Raw genomic sequence first — 21,767 nt, forward strand, 5'->3', positions numbered from 1 at the left:
GAGTTTGGGGTGGGATAGGGAGAAGTAGAGGATGTGAAGTACAACTTAGAATTTATCCTATTCCATCCACATCTTTTTCTTTCTTTCTTTTTTCTTTCTTTTTGCAAGTAGTAACACGTTCTAAATAGTTTGTAGCAAATTTCTGAATGCTAAAAGAGCTTGGGTAGAAGGAAGCCTTTAGCGTCTTGTCAGGATCTTAATAAGCTTCATTTTTTCCAATACAGAACCGGGTTGAAATCAATGATGTGGAGCCTGAAGTTTTTAAGGAAATGATGTGCTTTATTTACACGGGGAAAGCACCAAATCTTGACAAAATGGCTGATGACTTACTGGCAGCTGCTGACAAGGTACAGTTGGGATTTAGGGGTGTTCAGAGGAATGACATGTGCCTTGCTTTTCACAATGCACCTCGGAGATTGCCGCAGTAAGCTTTTCATGTGATCCTTGTGGTTGGGCAGTTTCTTTGAATGATTTGTGGCTTTTAGCTAAATGTGGATGTAGTACAGATACATGTAAGATACCTATGGCTCCATGGTTATGTATGTTAACATATGACAGTCAGGAATTTCTGTCTTTACTGCTCATTTTTAAGCATTCTCTTAAATTTCAGGGGACAGCTCTATTCAGCATAATTTAATGTAGAAGAAAATGTCAAGGTGGACCCGGCGATTATTTTTTTAGTGTGATTATTACCAGGTCTCAAAAGTAGCGTTCTGTCCTGGCAAACAGGCCCTGCTTCTCCTTCTGATTGATAGCAGCAGCTTCAAGAGATGCTCTAAAGTGCTGGAGAGCCAGGAGTTGGCAGGTGCTGTTGTTTCTTTTCTTTTTGCAGTGGCAGTCCCTGCTGTTTGTGGAGAGGAGGGGTGCACTGGAGGAAGCCCTGTGGCCTGACCCGTCTGTGGTTTTGCAGGGTCCTTGCAGGGAGGTGTTGGGGATGGTCTGACTGGAAGGTGCTGGTAGTCGTGGCCTTGCCAGCCGCTGCCTCCTTCCCTTTGCAGCACCAAGGACAGAAGAGCGCTGGCCAGTGAGCCGTGTTAACCAGTGAAAACTCGTTATATATAACTGCAATTTTATTTCCTCTTTTTTTTTTTTTTTCTCTTAAAAGTGAACTTAGTGCTGGTGCAAGATGCCAGTTTGACAGCACTGGAGACTAAAGTCCTGAATTTATCCATTGAACAGGTTCAGCACGGGTAGCAGCAGTGCAAGATTCTCCACACTGCCCTGCCACTGTGCCTCAGCTCTGACCTGGAGGGACCACCTCTAGGGGTGAGACCGTAGTTCAGTCTCTCTCCATGCTTCTTCAGTCCTTGGATTCTCTTGTGGGTGCCAGTCAGGGTGGTGGATTTTAAGATGTGGATGCATGTAACCTTGTTCCACGCAACCACCACGCGGCCATCAAATTTCCCTGTCGCTGCCAACCTGGGCTTCATCAAAAATGCTGATTTTTTTTTTTTAGAGTTGCAATGCTCCATATGCCATTATTTAGGCCACTGCAACTGGAATTAAAATGGGAAATAATGCAAGGAGATTCTTGGACTGATTATAATCATTGCCACATACTTTATTCAATATTTAAAGAGTATTGATTGAGACCTCACATACCATCTTTAACTGAGACAACAGTAAGTAAGAAGCAGTACATTAAGGACAGAGTAAGCCTTAACTTTGAGTTTTCTGCCTTTTAATGTAGGGGTTTTTTTTTCCTTTTAAACTCATTGTGTGCCTTTTAAAAGCAGAAATAAAAAAATCTTTCATGAAAGCGCATAAAACATCTAATATTTACTCAGGAGACTGAAACAGCTTCTTCTGAGTTCCTCCTGTCTCTTGGGGAAATATGTAATTAGACCAAAACCAAAACAAAGCACGTCTTCTCAACCCAGGAGATACTATTTCAGCCTCTTGGGTAAGTATGCTATTAGGTAGGGTGTTTTTTTTAAAGTGTAATTAAGAAAAGGGGGAAGGGGAAATCTTAGTACCTGAGAGACCAGGATGGCTACTTTTGCCCAAGTATGTAATTAGAAGCTGAGCTATTTGTAGCAAAAATCGAAATAAAAATTGTACATGCGTGGAGGAGAATATTCAGTTTAAAAAAAGGAATAATTTTAAGCTTCGTTTGCTGCATTTTAAGCTACCGAGAGACAATAATGTAAACTAATGGCTTGCCCCTCGTTTGAAACTGGTTTAGTTATTGATACAGATTAAGCAAGTAAATTTGATTTGCCTTCTCAGATGTTCTGGTGGGAGAAAACTGTCCTGGTTATGAGTGCCATGCCTCGACTGACGTAATTATTACTGCCGAGTCTTAAGTGGAAAAAATGCTTTTATAATCTAAAATTATTCAAATTTAATCATTGTGGGATAAAAATCTCAATCAGAGTATAAAAACAATTTATAGCAGTAGTGGGTATCGTATGGCAAGCGCTCCCGTCGTCGTGCGGATGAGGTTGTCACCAGCTCTGCTCAGGTTGGCAGAGCAGTCCTTACGGATCTGGTATCCTTTCCAAATACGGCCTCACATACTGAAGAACTTGTGTGTTGTGTCATCTCTTAAGTTATCAGAAGAAACCTGATGAACAATATGAAGGATGCTCTCAAGCGCTCTGATGTGTCAGATTTTTAAAAATTAACTATATTAAAGATTTCTTCTTTTTTTTTCCCCCCAGAAATGTCACTCTATTTGAAGTCATAATGTGAAGGAGACTTAACTGTGGTTAATCGTTAGGACCATTTATGTAGTGCTAATGTAATTACTCATAGAAGAACTGCATTAGAATTGACTGCTCTCCTAATCCCTGTGAATTGCAATCATGGGATCTGGAATATTCAGAATTACTCAGTTTGTTTCATCCAGAGAGCTGCAAAGCCCGTAATCAGAGCACACATACCAAGATTTTCAGACGTTTCTCAGTCTCTCAGTTCCCAGCGAGGATATTCTAAAAGACTGAAGTTTGGGTTTCATTTCTTGATAATGAGTGACTTAAAGTTTCCTGGGTATTGACCTTTCAGAAGTCTGCCCGAGACCACTGTGTTGCTTTTGAAAATCTTGCCTGTGTCTGCGTGTTTCAGGACTGATTGAAGTGCTGCAGAAAGTAGAGTGTGAAATTTATTAGACAGCACTCTTCTTCTAAGCGTAGCCTTTGAATGTCGCAAACCATTGACATGGCCTAACCCCGTGGATCTGAAAAATCTAAATGCACAATTGGATGGTAGAAATCCTTAGACTGAGAATGTGAAGTTAGAATAAAGCCATTGCCAGGGCATTGCAGACACGCTGTGATGTTTCGTTTCCAGCTGGATAGCTGCACGAAATCGGGGGCATTTGTTTCACATTTTAGTATTAAACTAGTAGCATGTAGTTGAGCAAGGCTGATCTTAATGTGCAGGTCATTAACGGCAAAGAAAGAGAGAAACTGCCTAAACAACACTGGATCACCTACAGAGCATTCACAGTCAGACAGGTCTTCCCACTGAACCCGGGTAATGCTGTCATGCAGTAGTAGAGTGAGAATAAAGATTTGGCTTTAGCATTCTGTGCCTTGAAGTAACTGAGATAGTAGCTACTCCAGGTGACCTGAAATTCTCATTTCAAAGCATGAATGCAGCGCCAGTAAGCCTGTAACAGGAGAAGGCTGGGATGAGAGGTATGGTGGGTATTTTTCCTCTCCATTGCTTTCCTCAGGGTGGGCACTTCATGATTCTCCTTTTTGTTTTGCTTTGTCACAACTTCTCTGAGTGCAGTTCAGATGCATGGAGCAAAGCAGAGAGGTCTGCTCAGCGTAAGAGTAGTTGGTTATGGAAGAGTGATGAGCACGAGTAAGGCTTCACATCAGGCCTGATTTAGGTGTTTTCTCCTTTGTGATTGGACTTTGCTTTGTATTTTGCAGTACGCGCTGGAGCGCCTGAAGGTGATGTGTGAGGATGCCCTGTGCAGTAACCTGTCTGTGGAGAACGCAGCCGAAATCCTCATCCTGGCTGACCTACACAGTGCTGATCAGCTGAAAACTCAAGCAGTGGACTTCATTAACTAGTGAGTTTTGTTCCGGGATACAACAAATCTACAGGAAAGCGTTACTTACTAGCAACAGAGTTCACAACTTGTGAACTGTCACGTACAGGGGAGATTCTGTTCATTTATTTATTGCTTTTTTAATTCTCCTGTTGTGATCCTTCATTTTTCTGGCGTCCCAAAAGGGGCATTGCCCTGAGGGCGGATTAGTCTCGTGCTGCTGGGACTGTTCAGCGCACAGAGGACCGTCTCTGTGAGCTGTTGTGGCTCTTTTACTAAGATCACAGGAACTTTCAGCTGGTAGAATATCAGATAGTCCCTGATATTGAGGATCTGTGTGCAGCTCGTAGTATAACAGATCTTTCAGTAGATGTGCAATGATTACTTCGATGTGTGGAAACATTTTTAGTCCTTTTTGTCAGTTAATACAGTTTTTATCAGTACTTTCTATATTGATTTAAAATCTGTACTGAGCAGTCAAGGTAGATGAGTGTTGTGTTCCTGCCGTCCCCCACCTGGCACCACGTATGTTTAAGCTTTTCATCGTTAAGTTGAAGGACTGTCCAGCATACAGCTGTGCCAGCAGAGCCAGCATTCGCAGTCATTGCAGAAGATGCCTAACGTACGTCCAGAGCGAGCCTAAAAACAGCACGCTAAAAATGTCAGGTTTCTCGGGCATGTGGAAAGAATCTACTTAGTTAATCCTTTTTATCCCCAGTTGATAACTTCAGATTTGTTCTCTCTTATTTCTAGTCACGCTTCTGACGTCATGGAGACATCAGGCTGGAAGTCCATGGTAGTGTCGCATCCCCATTTGGTGGCCGAGGCCTATCGCTCTTTGGCCTCTGCGCAGTGTCCCTTTCTGGGACCCCCACGTAAGCGACTGAAGCAATCCTAAAATCCCGTCCGTCACACCACCCCATGTTTTTCTGGAAGCAGCATCAGTTGTTGCTGCTGTAACCTTGACCACCAGGTAGACAGCGAAATGTGTGGAGCTTTTACTCTGTTGTTGGGGGGAAGAGACTGCTTCGTGACACCCAGACTTTTTAAAACAGCACCAAGTAACTTGGGGAGAGGGGGGAGGGTGGGCCTGGGGCTCTGGGGCTGTTCAACCTAATGAATCCCTGTCGCTGCATCGTCTGTGTGTTCCCTTCGACTTGGCTGAGTCAATTAAATACAGGGTTTGGTTTAGGCACCGACCCAAGTCGGAATAACCCAGCAGTGGTACTGGGGAAGACGACGTCTCTGCGTCTGGCAGCACAGAACAAATCGTCAGATGCCTGGAGCAAGAGGACATTTTAGCTTTGGAGAGTTCAAAAGAATTTCCAGTGAGGTTCTGGAAAGGAAGTTACCTGATGGGAGCTCCAGTAGTATTTATATCAAAAAAAAAAAATAGAGAATTTAAGTCCTTCCAGCTGAGCTAAAAACTGGACGTTTGTGTAACTCCTTATTGCCATCCAGCAACGAGATCGGTTTCTCTGTTAGTAGCACTTGTATGTTAATTGCAAAAAAAAAAAAAAGAAAATTAAAAAAAAAAAAGAAGAAAAAACCCCCACCTTTTATAAAACGACAGGTTGAAGTGAAAGGGGACAGTGAAAGGCGTGTGCTCTGGAGCGTGTGCATAGATCGGTGGCGGCCTTTGGCGAGTCTGTGTTGGCTTTGAAAGGACTGGAAACGATCGATCTGGAGCGTGCTGTCTGACGAGAGCAACGGTTCCCGTTTTTAGATACGGTGGGAAATGTTTTTGGCATTTTTCCCTGCTTTATTTCCCTCCTCCCCCTTTTTTTAAAAAAGAAAAGGAGAAAAAAAAAAAAGATAGAAATTTTATTGTCCATGAACGCTGCGTCAGAAGTCCCTGTCCTGAGTTGCTAAATGATTCTTAACAACTGTTTGTACCTGACTTGCCGACTGTATGGGAGCCAGTCCTGTTCCTTTCTATTAGTCACTCTTCTTACAGGGAAGAAGTTTCAAAATAGCTGGTAAATTTTTTTTTTTTCTTTTGGAAAATATAAATAATTACTATTTTGTACTGTGTGGTATCTGTTGTCTTTTTTGGTTGTTGTTTCGTTTTTAAAGACTTGCCCGTTTTAAAACCTGCTCCCCAAAGGTTCGGTTTGGGCCTGCTGCCGTGTGCCGACAGTGACGCGCTGGTCCTGCAACTCCAGTGGGATTTGTTAAGCGAAGTCACGCACAAACCTGCGTTGTTTCTCATAGCAGGCATTACCAAAATCCTAAAGAGGATCTGTTTTCATAACCGCTGCTGACCCGTGGTCCTTGCTTTTACCTGTACCTGTTTACATGTGGGAAAGGAGAAAGAAGAGCATGGTAAGCCATCTGCTTCCTGACATTAAGGTGCAGCACAGGATGTCTGGGAAGGACAGACACCATCCGTTCATGTCATCATTAGCCCCAAATCTCCAGGGGCCTTAGATTGAAATACGCCGTGCCTGGGCAGTGGCAAATTGATCCGACCTTAAGACGGTCAGGTAGGGCATGGAATGGATTAGAGAGAATAACGCTCTTTTGGCTAGGAAATAAATTAGGGACCCGTCGTCTCTGATTTTTCATTCTGTGACCGTACTTTCTTTCACAGCCTCTCGTCCCTTGTGTGAAGGAGAATTCCGTTCGTACGCCGCCGTGTTTAATCCGGCTGCCGTCTATTTTTATCGAACGGTGACTCATGAGAGGGTCCCTGCCCCTTTCTGTGTTCCCCCACCGAGGCTCTCACTGCAAACACACGGCCGTCTGTATTGTAAAGCCTTCCTTTTCCGTGGTCCACAAATTCCCATGTTACACCCATTCCTTTTCTGTTGGATTTAGCCTGCGTTTCATTTTAGGTAGTTTAGTCCTAACGCTATTCTCCTCACTACCCTGTCAGATCTCAAACCCGGCGATTCTCGCTTTTAATTGCGTGCAGACACGAAAAGTTCATCGCCAGGTAACGGCAGAAGTTGTCTGCGTGGCACAGAGACGTCTCATTACACAGCAGGAACTGCGTTGTTTACCGAAATACTCAAACCCAAACGAGACCTTTTCTCCTTGTCACGTTCGAGGGACCAACTGTTGGAGGAGCATCCCTGGCTCAGCCCTGCCTCGGGAAGCAGCCATGCCTGGAAGAAAGCAAAGGGGCGATCGCATCGCCTGTCCTCAGCCTTTTTTTGAGGGATTTTTGTTTAGAGGTATTTACAGGAAGGTGATGCACATTTGGCAGCCTCTTCCCCTGGAGGCTGGGGAGATACCTGCAGGAAAATAATCTGTTCTGGGGCTTGTCTGTCCCAGCCCTTCCTGCGGTGCACTTGCAGAATAGGCTGTCATGGAAGGGCTGAAATGAGATCTGCGAAGGAGGCGACTTGTTCAGGTTGTTGGGATTGCAGGTGAATTAATGATTTATTTGTCAGCTTCGCTCTTTTTTTTTGTTGTTGTTGTTGTTTGTTTTTTATTGTGAATGATACGGCTGAAGCCATCTGGTTATAACAACATCAGAGCTAGAGCATACTGTTCATAAACCTCCCACTGACATCCTCCCCTCCCCAGATCTGAAATGTAATTCAAGTTAACTCGCAATCTGTGGCGTGTGTTGTTACTGCAGAGATGTCCATGCCAGTTGAACAGTTGGAGATTTGAATTCCACAAGGAGATGGCATATTTATCACAACAGTATTTTGGAGAGACATTTTTACCAGGTCTCCTGAACCACGGCGTTGCTACCACAGGTCCGGATCCAGAATTGAGGTTGGACCCTGCACTTGTGCTTTTAATTCCTTCTCCTCAGAGGTGTTGCGGGGAGACATTTCATCCCCGTGTGCAGTCTTTCATGTGCTTCCTTCTCCTTATTATATCCTCGCCCCTGCTTCCTCTACTCGCTTTTGTGCCGACCGGCGAGGGCTGCAGCCTTCATCTGGGTGCGAGGAGGAGCGACAGGAAGGAGAAACCCCTCGACCTCCTCCGGCAGCCGCGCGTGCCCTGCACCCAGGAGCAGGCGGCTCTCTCGGAGCATCCAAACATCAAATATTATTTTACCAGCCAAAAGATTTGCTTTCTTGGCTGCCCCTTGGGCTTTGTTATTACAGCCTCGGAGTCTATTGAGGTATTTTTCTTATTGTGTGAGTTTTTTCCAGATGAAAGGAAGCAGCTTGTCTGCTTATGAGCAGAACAAACAGCAGAGTGGGGAGAGCTGCTGTGCTTTGAAACTCTGGCTGGCTTTGTTCTGGTTCTCCAACTGCTGTTAAGGACACAATACCGTCTCGCTCCTTTTTCCTTTTTTATTTTTTCCCCACTTCCTTGAAGGAGCCAGAGATTATTTAAAAAAAAAAAAAAAAAAAGAAGAAGAAGAAACCCTTCGTTTCAGAAGGTTCCTCAACTTCCGCGCAATTTATTTTGCAAAAGGCTTTGCTGAAATAATTATCTTGCTCAGTCAGCTTGGGCCGTGCAGTTTGTCTTTCAGTCACGGCTGCCATTTAACTTGTGTTGCCGAATTGCTTCACTCATTTATTTCTCAGGACTTTTTTTGGTTAATCTGATATGAAAACATTTAATTACAGAGGGTGGTTTTGGTCGGGTGTTGTTTTCTTTTTTTCCCCTGACCTGCTGCCCACTTGGATTTTTGGCTGCAATTCCAGACACATGCTGCAGCAAATTTTGCCTTGGCAAACCCAGTTTCTCCTGTGCGTTACATTGAAAGTTAACTTGCAAACCGGTGGTGCTGGGCATACAGCAGGAAGACGACGAGCAAAAGAAATTGAGGAGACGGCTGGGAAGAAAATAACAGCCCGTGAAATAGTCGGGGAAAGAAATTGCTGTGACCTGGAAGGCTTCTGGAAAATCTATACGATAAATAAAGCAGGAGAGGTTTGGTAGGAGGTGGCCTTTGAATCTGGTTGAAGCACAGGCAAGAAAAATCAAGAGTTTGGGGTTAAGTTTGCCTTTGGATTTTGCGTCTTGCTTCCACTTGATACATGAGACTTTGTCTCTGAGACTGAATTATTAAAATCACTTGAGGAAATGTGTTAATTGATGGGGTAAATTGGGAAGGGATGGAGAGAAGATTGCAATTATTCCATCAAATGATGAAAAATCGCAGGCAGGAGAAGATAAAATGTAGGGCTCCTCTTTGAATAATTGAAAAGCATCGATGGCCAAAAAAATAAAATATAGTTGAGGTGGTGGATGATAAACTGGATGGGATCTGGGGCACGACCCCCACCCCTGCAGAAGAGAAATGATGGCCTGGGTTATTCTGGAGTGTTTTTCTCTAACCTGACTGCGGGAACGTTGCTTTGAGCTTTGCCATCGGGAAACCGAGCAGGGGTTGAAGAGAAAACCCGTTGACTTCTGCCACTGGGGAGCAGTGCTGAGGACGAGAACCCTTCAGGTGTTGGTGCCGAGCTGCTGCTGAAGCTTTCGGAGCCTTGAGACAGCCAGAGGTTGTGCATCGAGGAGTCGTGGGATGAAAAGGAACAAGTGGAAGCTGTGTTCAAGCTGTTGCTCCGCTTCTGGAAGGCTCCTGGCAGGCGCAGAGGATGTCCCTGAGCGTTTTGGGTCGTGTAAAACCCACTGGAGAGAGCACCCCCTCAAACAGGGACCCAGTTCCAACACGGGGGGAGCTGAGAGTGCTCCTCCTCAATATTTAATCACTGGAGTGGGTCCTTTTTTCCTCTCCACGCCACCTTATTTCAGTCTTGGGGCAGGACCACAACATTTTGGTTGCTTGCTTTACTCTGCATTTAGAGGAGAGTTTCCCGCTGTTGCCTCGGCTTGATGCTGCATTGCAGTTTGTCCGCCTTTCTTCCCCGTTAACTTTATTTTTTTTCACTCCTCTAGGCAGGTGGCGTTGGCAAAAATTATTGCTGATTATTGAATTTTCGCCAGACAACAAAAACGCTGGACAAAAAGAGCTAAACAGGATGCGGAGCTGTGAAATCCGTGGCCAGGTTACAGCTCACGGCCGGCTCCGCTGGTTGTTGGAGGCTCGGCAGGGGTTTCACCCCCATTGCAAGGACAACTGGGCAGACTGGGAGTTTTCCAGTAGCTTGTGCTTGTGGACTGGGGGCAATTTGGCTTCTCTCCCGCGTGTGGCACAGCAAGGAGACACAAATTTGGGTGGTTGTAGGTCAGAGAGGTTCTCCTCCCCCTCTACTCTGCCCTGGTGAGACCGCATCTGGAATATTGTGTCCAGTTCTGGGCCCCTCAGTTCAAGAAGGACAGGAACTGCTGGAGAGAGTCCAGCGTAGGGCTACAAAGATGATCAAGGGAGTGGAGCATCTCCCTTCTGAGGAGCGGCTGAGGGAGCTGGGGCTCTTTAGTTTGCAGAAGAGGAGACTGAGGGGAGACCTCATTCATGTTTATAAATATTTAAAGGGTGAGTGTCACGAGGATGGAGCCAGGCTCTTCTCGGTGACAAACAATGATAGGACAAGGGGTAACGGACACAAACTGGAACACAGGAGGTTCCACTTCAATTGGAGAAGAAACTTCTTCTCAGTGAGGGTGACAGAGCACTGGCCCAGGCTGCCCAGAGAGGTTGTGGAGTCTCCTTCTCTGCAGACATTCAAAACCCGCCTGGACGCCTTCCTGTGTAACCTCATCTGGGTGTTCCTGCTCCGGCAGGGGGATTGGACTGGATGAGCTTTGGAGGTCCCTTCCAATCCCTAACGGTCTGGGATTCTGTGAGATGATTGAATCAGGTGTGCTGGGTTGAAGTAAGGGTGATCTGTAGTGGTGTGTGCACCCAAAAGCAGCCTCAAAGTTTGTCTGTCTTGGAATAGGAGTAGAGTAAAATAAGTGTAAGAGTAGAGTAATTTTCAGCTGGAAGGGGCCTTGCAGTCGCTGCTTGCGACTGTAAAAACGAGCAGGAGATAACTCTGGTGGGTTGCGATAATTTCTAGAGGATGTAAAGTTAAAACGCCTTTTCCTTGTTCTCCTCTGCCCGGTGCAATGTGGCTCCTAACTCGGATTCTCCTGAATTTAAAAAAAAGAAAAAGAAAAGAAAGAATGCAAAACAAAGCACCTTGCAGATTTGATTTCTAATGTGGTGTGCCAGATGGTAAGACCTGAATTGGGTAGCAGCATTACTTAGCTGGGGCCTGTAAACAAAGCTGAACTACGAAATAGTCTTTAATGAGCTGGATTTATTTCTAGGTGCTGAAGCCTTAAAAGGCGAGGGAAAAAGAGAGGCATTTCACATACAGTAAATGTTTAAATAAGCCTTTTCCTTCCTTTCAGCACCGCAGCAATAACTCCCATCCCTTTCCAGGGCTGCTGGGACTTCTAAAACGCGTAATTCTGCGGGGTTATAATTATTGTCAGCGCTTTAGTGCGGCGTGGGGCTGGGCTGTCGGCCGTAAGTGGTGGTTTTGTTCTCCTGATGAGAGCTTTGCTTTTTAAATCTTGTCTGTGTATTCTTATTCTTTGACAGCGTGCTTCTCCAAAATTAAATCAAACAAGTGCCTTTTACCCGACGCCCGTTAATCAACGCTGCTCTTCTTCAGCACCTCTCTGCTAGCTGGGACGATGCAGTGGGGTTGATAGGCACAGGGAGGTGTTTGGGTTTGGCAGCATCGTGGAGATGAAAAGCTGGGGATTTCAAAGCCACAGTGGTTTTCATTGGTGGCACCATTTGGGTTTCCCCAAAACTGCTCAGCCTGCAGCATATGGAGAAGGAGCTTCACAAAATAACAGAGTATGAGGAGGTGGAAGGGCCCTGGAAAGCTCCCCCAGTGCAACCCCTCCAGAGCAGGATCACCAGAGCAGTCACACAGGAACACGGCCAGGGCTTTGGGGGTCTCCACACAAGGAGACTCCACAACCTCTCTGGGCAGCCTGGGCCATGCTCTGGACCCTCACACTGACAAAGTTTGGCCTCATCTTCAGCTTGAACCTCCTGTGCTCCAGCTTGGGACCATTGCCCCTTGTCCTGGCATTGGCCATCCCAGAGCAGAGCCTGGCTCCTTCCTCCTGACACTGCCCTTTCCAAATTTGTGACATTAATGAGGTCATTAATGAGCTCCTCAGGGTTTCGGTGGAAGCCAACTTTTCCTCTTGGTGAACAGGCACCGGGTATTGACAATACCTGTTACTATTGCCTTCCCCCTGATGTTTTTAACCTCTGCCTATGGATGATCCACACAAAAAGCACACGGGTGTATGCTCCTGTATAAAATGGCAATGTAAGGAGGGAGAAAAGGCTTTAGGAACGGTGAGAGGAGAGCTCGATGTAGCTGTGTTTAGGTCTAGAAAATACATACAGTAATACTTTAATTTTCAGAGCTCTTTAATTGTTTAGAAAACCCAACAACAAACCAGCCCAAAACTTCAAACCTCTGTCTTTTGGCCGTCGGTATCTCACCAGAAATGCTTTTCTGTGCTAGACAGAGGTGTGGTGTAGACAGGGATCTCAGAGCGCAGTCGCTTTTGTCACTCCCAGGTCCCACCATTGGCAGTCTCCGCAGAAAGCTGTGCCCAGGCTGGGGTTTTGTGTTTATTCCCCATTTGTTTGCATGGGAGATTTGGGGACGCTTGCGTTGCCACTCCCTCTGCTCATGCTGTTCTTGGCAGGGGACGCATGGCTCGAGAGCTGCCAAGGAAAAACTGGGCGAGTACCTTGTTTTCACAGGTTTATTGGATGTTGCGAGCGTGCTGTAATGTCCCATCTCGCGGTCAGAGAGTCTGAAGCCCATTTTAAGCCCTGCTTCCACCTGTTTGCCAAGCTTCCTTCCCGAAATAGAAATAAATAACAAAAATCAGCAGAATGCCAAGCCCACCCTTTTGCTCATAAAAATGTAAATGGGAAGTTGTCTTCCGAGACCTGCTGATGCTCTCTTGGTGCTTTGGGGATGAGATAGCCTCTTCCAACCAGATGAAGAGGGATGTTTTTCCAAAATGCAGTTCCTTCCCTAGGCACAAACAACCCTGTGTAAGAGAAGCACACCTCCAAATGAGGAGTTTTCACAAAATAGTAGCTGATTTCTTCCATCAGCTCCTTGTAATGGACCCCGACTATGATTTATTTATGTAGGGCTTTTCTTAGAGAAACGTTTTTAAAGGCGCCAGAAGAAATAATCTGGCACATCCTTGTGTCCCAAGGCAAGATTATTTATTTTTAAATTGGGTTCAGGCCTCTTTACTGGCATTGACTGGCAGGTTATAATCTGTAGAGCAAAAATACCTGGATCTTCTTCAGGTTTTCTGCTATAACTCGAGATATTTGGGAGGATGTGGGTTCACATACAGGCATCCTGCTTTCCATCTGATTTACTTGTGTCTGATACCGCTTCAGAGCTTGCTTCTGTTTATTTTTTCAATACATAAAGAGAGATTGGGCAAAACATCCAGAACTGTAGATAAAATTCAGCCATTTTTAGGGGTGAGGGAGAGGAGTGGTGGAAAGAAGCCACCGAGCAGCATTTACTGCTTATCATTCACACGTACGTGGTGGGATCGATAGCTGCGCAGAAAACCCTTCACTGGTGTCCGTTTTTTTTAAAGTCCTACTATAATAGGTAATTAAAGTATACTAATTGAATTAAGATCCCATCTGTCTGAGTTCAGCAAGCCAACAAGTCTCTTAATTAAGAGATCATGTTTGCTCTAACAGAGGCTGCAAACACAGAGCTGGCCACCGTTGGTATAAGCCAATCTCTGTCTTCCCATGACAAAGTGCCCGAGCATCCATGGGCCGAGGGTACCAAAATAAAACGGGCAAGGTAAGCAGTGCTCACCTGTGGGCTGACAGTAACTGCAGGAATAGTTGTGTTTCCTCTGATAGATGAGAAAAATGCCCATTTGAGCTGGGTGCAAACATTTTGAAGAGCTTGAAGCAGCGATAGTAACAAAAAGTCGCTGTGTTGGGTATCTCGGCATCTGATCGTCGTCTCAGCGGGATGGTGTCTGATACTGGAGGCAAGGAGAGCGAACGTAGCCGTTAAAATCAGTGTCTTCAGGCTGCAATTTGGTGAGGTTTGTGAAGCACCAGTGTGGCCTCCAACTGATTTGCAGACGCAGTGGGCTCCGGGGCTGCTCCTCCATGGGCTGTGTTCACTCCTTATTTAACCATCAGTCCCACATGCGTGTGTTGAGTTCGTTGAGGAATCTCATCTCAGATGCTGTATCTCCACTGGCTTTGTTGTTGGGGTTGTAGTTTTCTGAACAAGACACAAAATTTCAGAGTCCCTATGCCTAAAACTAGGGGTTTCCTTCTGCTTTGGGCTGCTGTGCCCATAGCACTGGTCTCTGGTCAGGACCCTTCCCAGGAGGTGGTTTATAGCCAAGGACCCTGCTGAAATTCTCATTTAGTTTATCATTATCTTTCTACGTTTCCTCCTGTAGCTTCAGTCTCATGAACCTGTGTTAGGATGCTTTAAAGTTCTGGGGGGAAATGGGCTCGTGGGTGCCTTTTTGCAGTGGGGGGACGAGTCTGTGTCGACAGTGTGTGTAGTTTGGATTGAGATGTGACACAGAGGTTGGTGACTGTGAAGGGTGACAGCGGTGACAGAACCAGCCGCATCCTGGGCACTCGTCCTTTTACCCCTGATCTGTTTTGAAGCAAGAAAACTGGACTTACTGCTGCTCATGAAGGAGTTTGCCTTGATGGAGAGATTGGGAGGTAGCGTAGGAGGTTGCGTGCACCCCTGAGTGCATGGGGAGTTTCAGGAGGAGCGGACACCATCGAGGATCACCCCATGCTCTGTTTGGGGGGTGACCAGGGCAGGCCTGAGGCCTTGGATCTTCCAGAAGGATTGGCAGAAGCGGTGGGAGCAGGAGAGGTCCGGGTTAAAGTCCTACAGACGCGTGCTGAAGGTGCAGCCATGCGTCCTTGACGCTTTGAGTAGACCGCAGAAGGTAATTTTATTTTATTCCCCCCTCCCCATATGGGGAAATTTCCCAATGAGGAGCCTACATGAAAGCGGATGCTTCTTGATGCAGTTTGAAAGCGGAGAGACATCTGCCACAGATCAGAAAAGCCTGGCGGGTGGAAAATGCACCAGCCCTCCCTCCTCCCTGCCTTCATCCTGTTCGCGGCACATCTCTATTCCCCTGCGTGGCAGCCACCACGCTGACACGGGCTCTGTGCCTCAGCAGCGCCAGAAACCAAAGCTCAGCCATCCCAGAGCGTGGTGGTGGGGCAGCACAGCGGCCTCCTCCCCTCCATCCCAGCCCGTTCGTACCTTCCCCCCGAAAACCCCGCGCAAAGCTCCGGGAGCCGGGAGGATTCTGCAGCTCGAGAGCACACGAGGAAAAGCTGAATTATTTAGCATATTTTTTAGTACAAGCAGGTGTGGGGTTTGAAGCGCTTTGAGTCGGGAATTCTCTGCAGAGGAGTTAGGGTCTGGTGGGATTTGAAAGAGCTGGACAAGTTTTCCACTCCTGTCCTCCTCTTGACAGCTTTTTTTGTGGTCTGAATTCTCTTTCTTGCCTTTTCCATCCCCCGTAACTTCCCCCTCTCCCTTTCTTTCGCCGCTTCACCTGCCGAAGCGCCCGCGGATGCTGCTGGAAAGATCTATCAAGCGTTGACAGCGCGCTTGACGCCGGGTACCGGCGCTGTGGCCTCTGGTCCCCGGGGACTTGGCAATCTCCTGCAGACGCTGACAGCCCGAGCCACCAGATGCCGGTTCAGCTGGAAACGGAGCTGCCGGGGCTCGCCGAAAGGCTTGGCTGGCGATGGAGGTGGATTTGTTAAGGGCTGCAGGGGGGTTGCTCTGTGCCTGTGTGGGTTTTGCTGTGTTTATTCAGTGGTTTTTATTTTATTCTGTGGGTTTTTTTTAAGAGAGCAGGGGGTGGTTTGCAAAGCTGTGTGAGGACTGAAGCAACGTCCCCTTTGTGCTGAAGGGAGAGGACAGGGACACAGGGACACGGGGGTCCTCAAGCAGCTCCACTCTGAACCACGTCTGAGTGAATTTGGACCAATGTTCCCTTAAATATCTTCCTCCCCCCCCAATCATTTATTCAGGGATTTGGGACTGTCTGTGTGTGAGCATCAGACGCTGTTCTCCACAATCTGCTCAGCTCCATCTCGCCCGGGTTTTTCCTACAGCCTTTGGTGGTGGTGAATCTCCCGAATCTGCTGGTAGGGAGGGCTCCCTCCTGTGTGACACCAACTGCCCCTGCTCTGCCTGTCCCCAGGGGCACAGGGAAGGGGTTTTTGGGCACCAAACACTAATTCAACGCTGCTGTGCACACAGAGCTGAGAGCTCCGATTGCTGCCAACCTCACACCCCAACACTCTCGGATAATTTTGTGCAACCCAAGTAAGTCAAAATTATCCGTACAGCGCTTAAATGGGAATATGGCTGTATTTTAAAAAACACTGTTCCTGTACTTGGCTTTTGATGTCTCTGTTTGCAAACTAAAAAGACATGAAAGTAAACCCTCGCCGTGAGCTGGATGGTAACCACACCGCGAGCAGTGACCTTAGGGGGCTGGAGGAGAAGGGGTTACTGCATCCCACCTCCCTCCTCCTCTTTGGGCACAAGCCTTTAGGAAAGCAGACATTTTGGGTAACAGATGGGTGCTCTGGTAGGTCTGGAAACCTCTCAGGCAAAAGTAAATCCTTCCTTCCCACCAGGAGGTTCAGGCCTTGCTCTGCAGAACAGTGTGTACAAGCCCAGCTCCCCAAAGGGAGCAGATTGCCCTATTCCTCCGGCACTTGGCTGGATGCCGTAAAGCAGCCCCGGCTGCTTAACCCTTGAGCCCCATCAACCGTGTGTGATGCTCTCAGGTAGGTGAGGGGTTTATTTTTGGGGAGGGAGGATGCCAAGGGGTGCGTTTTGCACCCAGCCGCTCGGCACTGCTCCCTCTCAGGCTGGAAAAAGCCACCGATGGGCGAACAGTTGTTGTGTTGATGCGACGTTGCGGCTTCTTTCGGGGAGAGCGGTGCGCTGTGCCATTAATTGGAGGGAAAACAATCAGAGACCTGCTGCTTTTGGAGTTTGCTGAAAGCACGGGAAGATGGGGAAATGTTGGTGTTTACGGAACGGCAGCTGGTGCCGAGCTCTGGCAGGGGAGCGGGAGGAGGAGGAGGGGAGCGGTTGTATTTGGGTTCTGGGTCTAATTGGCAAAACTGTAATAATTCTTAGATCAAATACATGATGCACTCAGCCCACTTGCATTTTTAGTCTACTGCGTGTAATAACAAGTCATAACACTGGGGATTTCATGAATAATCATTTCTGCCTGCCTTCCCCTTTCAGTGGAGGATTTCCAGAGTGCTTGATGATCGTGCAGTCTCACTCCATCCCCAGGAGGCAAATGAATATTATCTTTATAAAGAGAGATAAGGCAGACGAGACAAAGGCCTGGGATAACTTGGTTAAGGTTATCAGAAAAGCCAACAGCACGGGCAGGATTTATGCCCAGGAATTAAGATTCTCGAGATGTCCATCCTTAGTATGGTTTGCCTTGGCACCGTCAAATGTGGTCTGTGAAGAGGAGAAACAAGGAGGGAAAGTTCCCGTAGCAAAGGGAGGATGACATGGAGAAGAGACTCAAGAGGACTTGAAAGGTGCATCATATTTTGGTTAGAAAAGACCTTTAAGATCGAGTCCAACGTATCGACACCTGGGGGAAGATGGGGGGGCCATGGGCTGGAGTGGGACCCCAGGCACCCGTGCTGCCCCATCGCTGCCGCTTGGCCCATGCTGAGATCCTGGGCACTGCTCTCAGCGTTCAGCATGAGCACTGGCCATAACAACAACATCAGATCCAAAGTTGCTTTTATGCACCCACAAGAGCAGAAGCAGCGGCGCCATTAATGCATCAGAGCCACCTATGGCCATTGAAAGAGGGGATTTACAAGCAGAAAGGCTTGGCTGCCTCACCAGACCTCATTAAAGTCTAATAATCTCTATGAAGATGCAGCATGGCACATACACAGTCCTAGCCCGTCTCAGCTAAAGCTCCACGAAGGCTCTATGAGCCATTTCATTGGGCATGAAACTGTAAAGTGTGTTTATTTGTGTTGTAAAAGCACTTAGATCAGGATTCCCTCTGCCAGGCTGAACCTCAGCACTTTGGTTTAGGAACAAAAGGGCCAGGTTGGTCCTGGCGAGGGATTTTATGGGACCTGGGAAGATTTCGAGGGACGTAAAAACCAGGAGCAACAGCAATGTAAATGCTTTGAGCCTCCCATGCCCTCCAAGCCCAGCGTTAAACGCTCTCTCAGCTGCAGGAACTTCAGTGTCACCAGCCTAAAAACTTGGTTAAAGAAAACCTGAGATGGACTGTGAAGTGATCTTGATGTAGAAATCATGGACTCTAACACAAATCGAGGTTTACATCAGCGTTGTGACATCTAAGCCCCTAGAAATCCCATTTCCTTGGGGTTTTTTTTTGTGATTAAACCAATTGTTAATCTGGAAGGCGAAGTTCTGCAGTAACCAAGCTGCAGCTCTGGGAATGCCTCCAGATATTGCCAAATTCTGGTGAAAACCTCGAAGTTTGGACACTCCGCAATGTAAAGAAATTTTCACGCTTTTGTGACGATAACCTTTTGTTGCTCATCAATTTGTACTGAAGCTTTTAATGACCAAACTTCCTCCTTGTCTGAGATCTGGGACCTGCTAAAAATATTTCTTTAAATCCAGCTGCAACCTGCTAAAAATATTTATGCTTGGAGAAAACCTGACTGACCCCGAGTCCAGGAAAATTGATGCCTTGAAGCTGTCGTAGCGGTGAGAAGGATCCGGTTGTGCCATCCTTGCATTAAATGGTACCTTCCCATGAGATTTGTCCTTCCCGAAATCCTGGTGTAGTGCATTAGCACATTTTGGAGGTGATAGCTGACCGTGAGAGTCGCATTTGAACCTGAGGCCACTGCTGGGTTTTTTGACTATGGCAAATAGGAAATGGTAGGGATTGACTGGAAGATTACAAAGAGAGAAAAGGCCCCAGTGATCTGCAGAGAGATGGGTTTAGGTTTACTTGAGGTGCGTTACACCAAGTTATTTTTTATTATATAGGGTAAAATTAACAAAGGAGCACTTGGAGTGCACAGAAAATGACCTTAATAGGAGAATTACTCCAATATTAAGCAGCATTTTAAGGTAGATGGTGGAAGTTTCGTCACTTCGGTGATGGGATCCACCACCCCAGGACGGAGAGCAGTGTTGGGACTGGGGAGATGTTGGGATGGAGCCCCGGTCCCCACCAACTCTAATGAGTGCAATTAATGGCCGGGGGGCTGCTGATTGACTTTGGTGGGAGGGTGGAGCAGGCTGTGCTGGGAAGCCAGGTTAGCTCGGCTGGGAGACTCATGAAATTTAAATTAGGAGGATTTTTGTGGGGAAGAGGAGAAAGTATTAACAAACTAAAGAGAGCTAATTACTGGAGATGGAGAACATTCGCTGTGTAGTTGTAGATGACAGCGGTTAAGTAGTTCCCATCAGGGCTTTTCCTGCTTCGGAGACAAAGGCATCGTCCACTGAGTTAGCAGAGATGATGAAGAGCTGCGTTTTACAAATGGAGATAGGCTCTAATTGCAAAAATGCCTGCAAATACTTCTGTGGCACTTTGCTGAACCCTGGTGTCACGGCAGATTTTTGAAGTCTGCTTTCCACAGTCATTACACGCTGCTTCATTTGTAATGAAGTTTGCAACTCGGGGAACTTCATTTGGAGACATTTCAGCTCCCCCCCGCCCCCAAATCTGTTTTATGTCCATCCACTTTAATGGGGAAAGAAATTAAGCCTTGGTTCCTTGTGTAACATTGCAGCAGAGGCAGTCGCAGGGATTTAACTCCTCCGCTCGAGGAGCAGGAGCGGCTCCGTGGCCAACCTCTGCCGTGCCACGCAGCATGAGCAGCACCCCACGGAGCAAATAACCCCACGCTACCAACCAAACGCATTCAAACACACCTTGATTTAGCCTCTAACGAGGGAAATTTTCCCAAATGAGCCGGTGCAAATCCTCTCCCTCGCATCTCGTCGCAGGGGGTGAGCTGGGGGTTAAGGGCAGGCGGAGTTAGGGTGGGGGTGGATTTTTTTTTCTCTTGTGTTATTTGCTCTCCAGCTCAGTGAAATCCTGTTTTTTTCCTGAGCACGGGTGGTGACTCTGCGAGCAGGAATCCTCTTCTCCCAAGCCCGAATAATGGCCCGTCCTGGTCTCCTAGTAACTGCGCTGCCACATCACTTTTGACAATGGAGCATCCTTCGGCGCCTGGTCCTCTGCTCCCGCTGGCTGCTCCGCCGCTTCAAATGGCAATTGTCTGAAATTTCTCCAAAAAGAGCAACTTTTGTCTGCGGCGGTTTTGTTTGTTTTGTCACTGCTGCCAGAAAGGGGTTTTAAGGGGTCGTCTTGTGCTCCTTCCTTCCAGCAAGCGGCAGCCCTTGGGGAATGCACTTTTGTGAGATAGCTTGGGGTAGGCTTTCCCCCCCACCCCCCTCTTCAAATATCAAATATTGCTCTTGTTATTTTCTGAAACCGTGCTCTCAAAGCATTTTAAACTTTCTGTTCTCGGAGTAAAAGTCTTCCCATTGATTATTGCACTAAAAGGCTTTTCTCTGCTCAGTGTATTTTGGAAGCAGGCTCTGTCTGGATGTACAAGTGCGTGTAATGAAACTTTGCCCGCAGCCAGCAAAGCTCTCTCCGAGCTGCGCAGGAGGAATTGCACTTGTGAAAGCTGAAGCATAAAACCTGGTGGCAAAACCCGCCCCGTGACCCTGCTGGGCTTTTGTGGGTGGAAGGGGATTTTTTGGAGCTGCCTTAGTGCTCTGGGTAGGGGGAGTTTTGGGGCAAAAGGAAGGGATGGGGAAGGGGAGGAGGGAGCTGCTTTTTTTTGGTCTTTTCTATAGGAAGAAATGTGTCCATGTACGTGGGAGCCCAAAATTTGGATGTATGGGGAAGGGGAGGAGGCTAGGAATGGGCCATCAGTGGTGGGAGTGAAGCCCATGCACGAGCAATAGCACCCATGCAAAGTCCAAGTCCCAACAGACCCCAAACCTGGACCCAGTGCCCGGCTGCTTGGGGTGGGTTCAGATGCATCTGAACGGAGCCAAATTCGGGCACGGGGTGAGGCGATGCCCTGTGCCTCATTTGCAACCCCTCCCATTTATTTTCCTTCTTCCCAGAGGACACTGAGATTGCTCTCAGTAAAAACACTTGACCTGTCTCGGTGCCACCGTGCAAACTTTATTCCCTCTCTCAAGGACAGCATCGTTGGTTTGTTGGGCTTTTTTTTTTTTTGTACCCCTTCCAAGTAAATGAAATGCTACAATCAGAGCTCTGCTTCACACACACAGACGTATGCACCTTTTCACCGCGGAAGGGCAGCGCTGGGCACTGGGGAGCCGGCGGTGCTGCGGAGCACGGGTGAGATGAAGGGGAAAGGCATGAATCACAGCGTGTCAGGGGAAACACATGAATCACGGGTTGTGTCAGCAGACTTGACAGGTTCCACCACCGTTTCTCTACCTGCGGATCCATGGTTTTGAGTCCCCGAACACCCCTGTGCCACGGTGGCCTGAGCTGTGGTGTGATGGCAGCTCGGGAAGGTCCCTCCCGCCTCCCCATTTCCATCCAGACATGGGAAAACTCAGCTCCAGCTCCCATCACTGTGGAAATCAGATGCGAGGGAGGTGCTGTGGCTGCCCGTGGTTGTCTCGCAGCCATGGAGGGCATCAGGTGCCTTTCCCCCCCAAACCCCGAGGTCTTCCCCTGGCTCCAAAGCCGCTTTTAGAGCCCTCTTTGCATGGTCACCAAGCTCTCAGGACCCTGTGGCCTAGATCCAGGCAAATCCATGACTGCACTGAGAAACACAAGTCCTGGTTGTGAC

General features: G+C 47.4%; 1 protein-coding gene across 1 annotated transcript in view; it reads left to right on the forward strand.

Annotated features, from left to right (window-relative positions):
• The window catches only part of SPOP (speckle-type POZ protein), a 12,679-nt gene extending 7,456 nt beyond the window's left edge, over positions 1 to 5,223 (forward strand). Inside the window, exons 7-9 of the mRNA XM_010182789.1 lie at positions 225 to 347; positions 3,885 to 4,027; positions 4,760 to 5,223. Of these exons, the coding sequence (XP_010181091.1) occupies positions 225 to 347; positions 3,885 to 4,027; positions 4,760 to 4,904 (411 nt within the window). The 3' untranslated portion in view covers positions 4,905 to 5,223. The remainder of the gene's footprint in view (positions 1 to 224; positions 348 to 3,884; positions 4,028 to 4,759) is intronic.
• Positions 5,224 to 21,767: the final 16,544 nt, after the last annotated feature.

The sequence above is a fragment of the Mesitornis unicolor genome, unplaced genomic scaffold (genome assembly GCF_000695765.1).
Source record: "Mesitornis unicolor isolate BGI_N332 unplaced genomic scaffold, ASM69576v1 scaffold8944, whole genome shotgun sequence".
NCBI lineage: Eukaryota > Metazoa > Chordata > Aves > Mesitornithiformes > Mesitornithidae > Mesitornis > Mesitornis unicolor.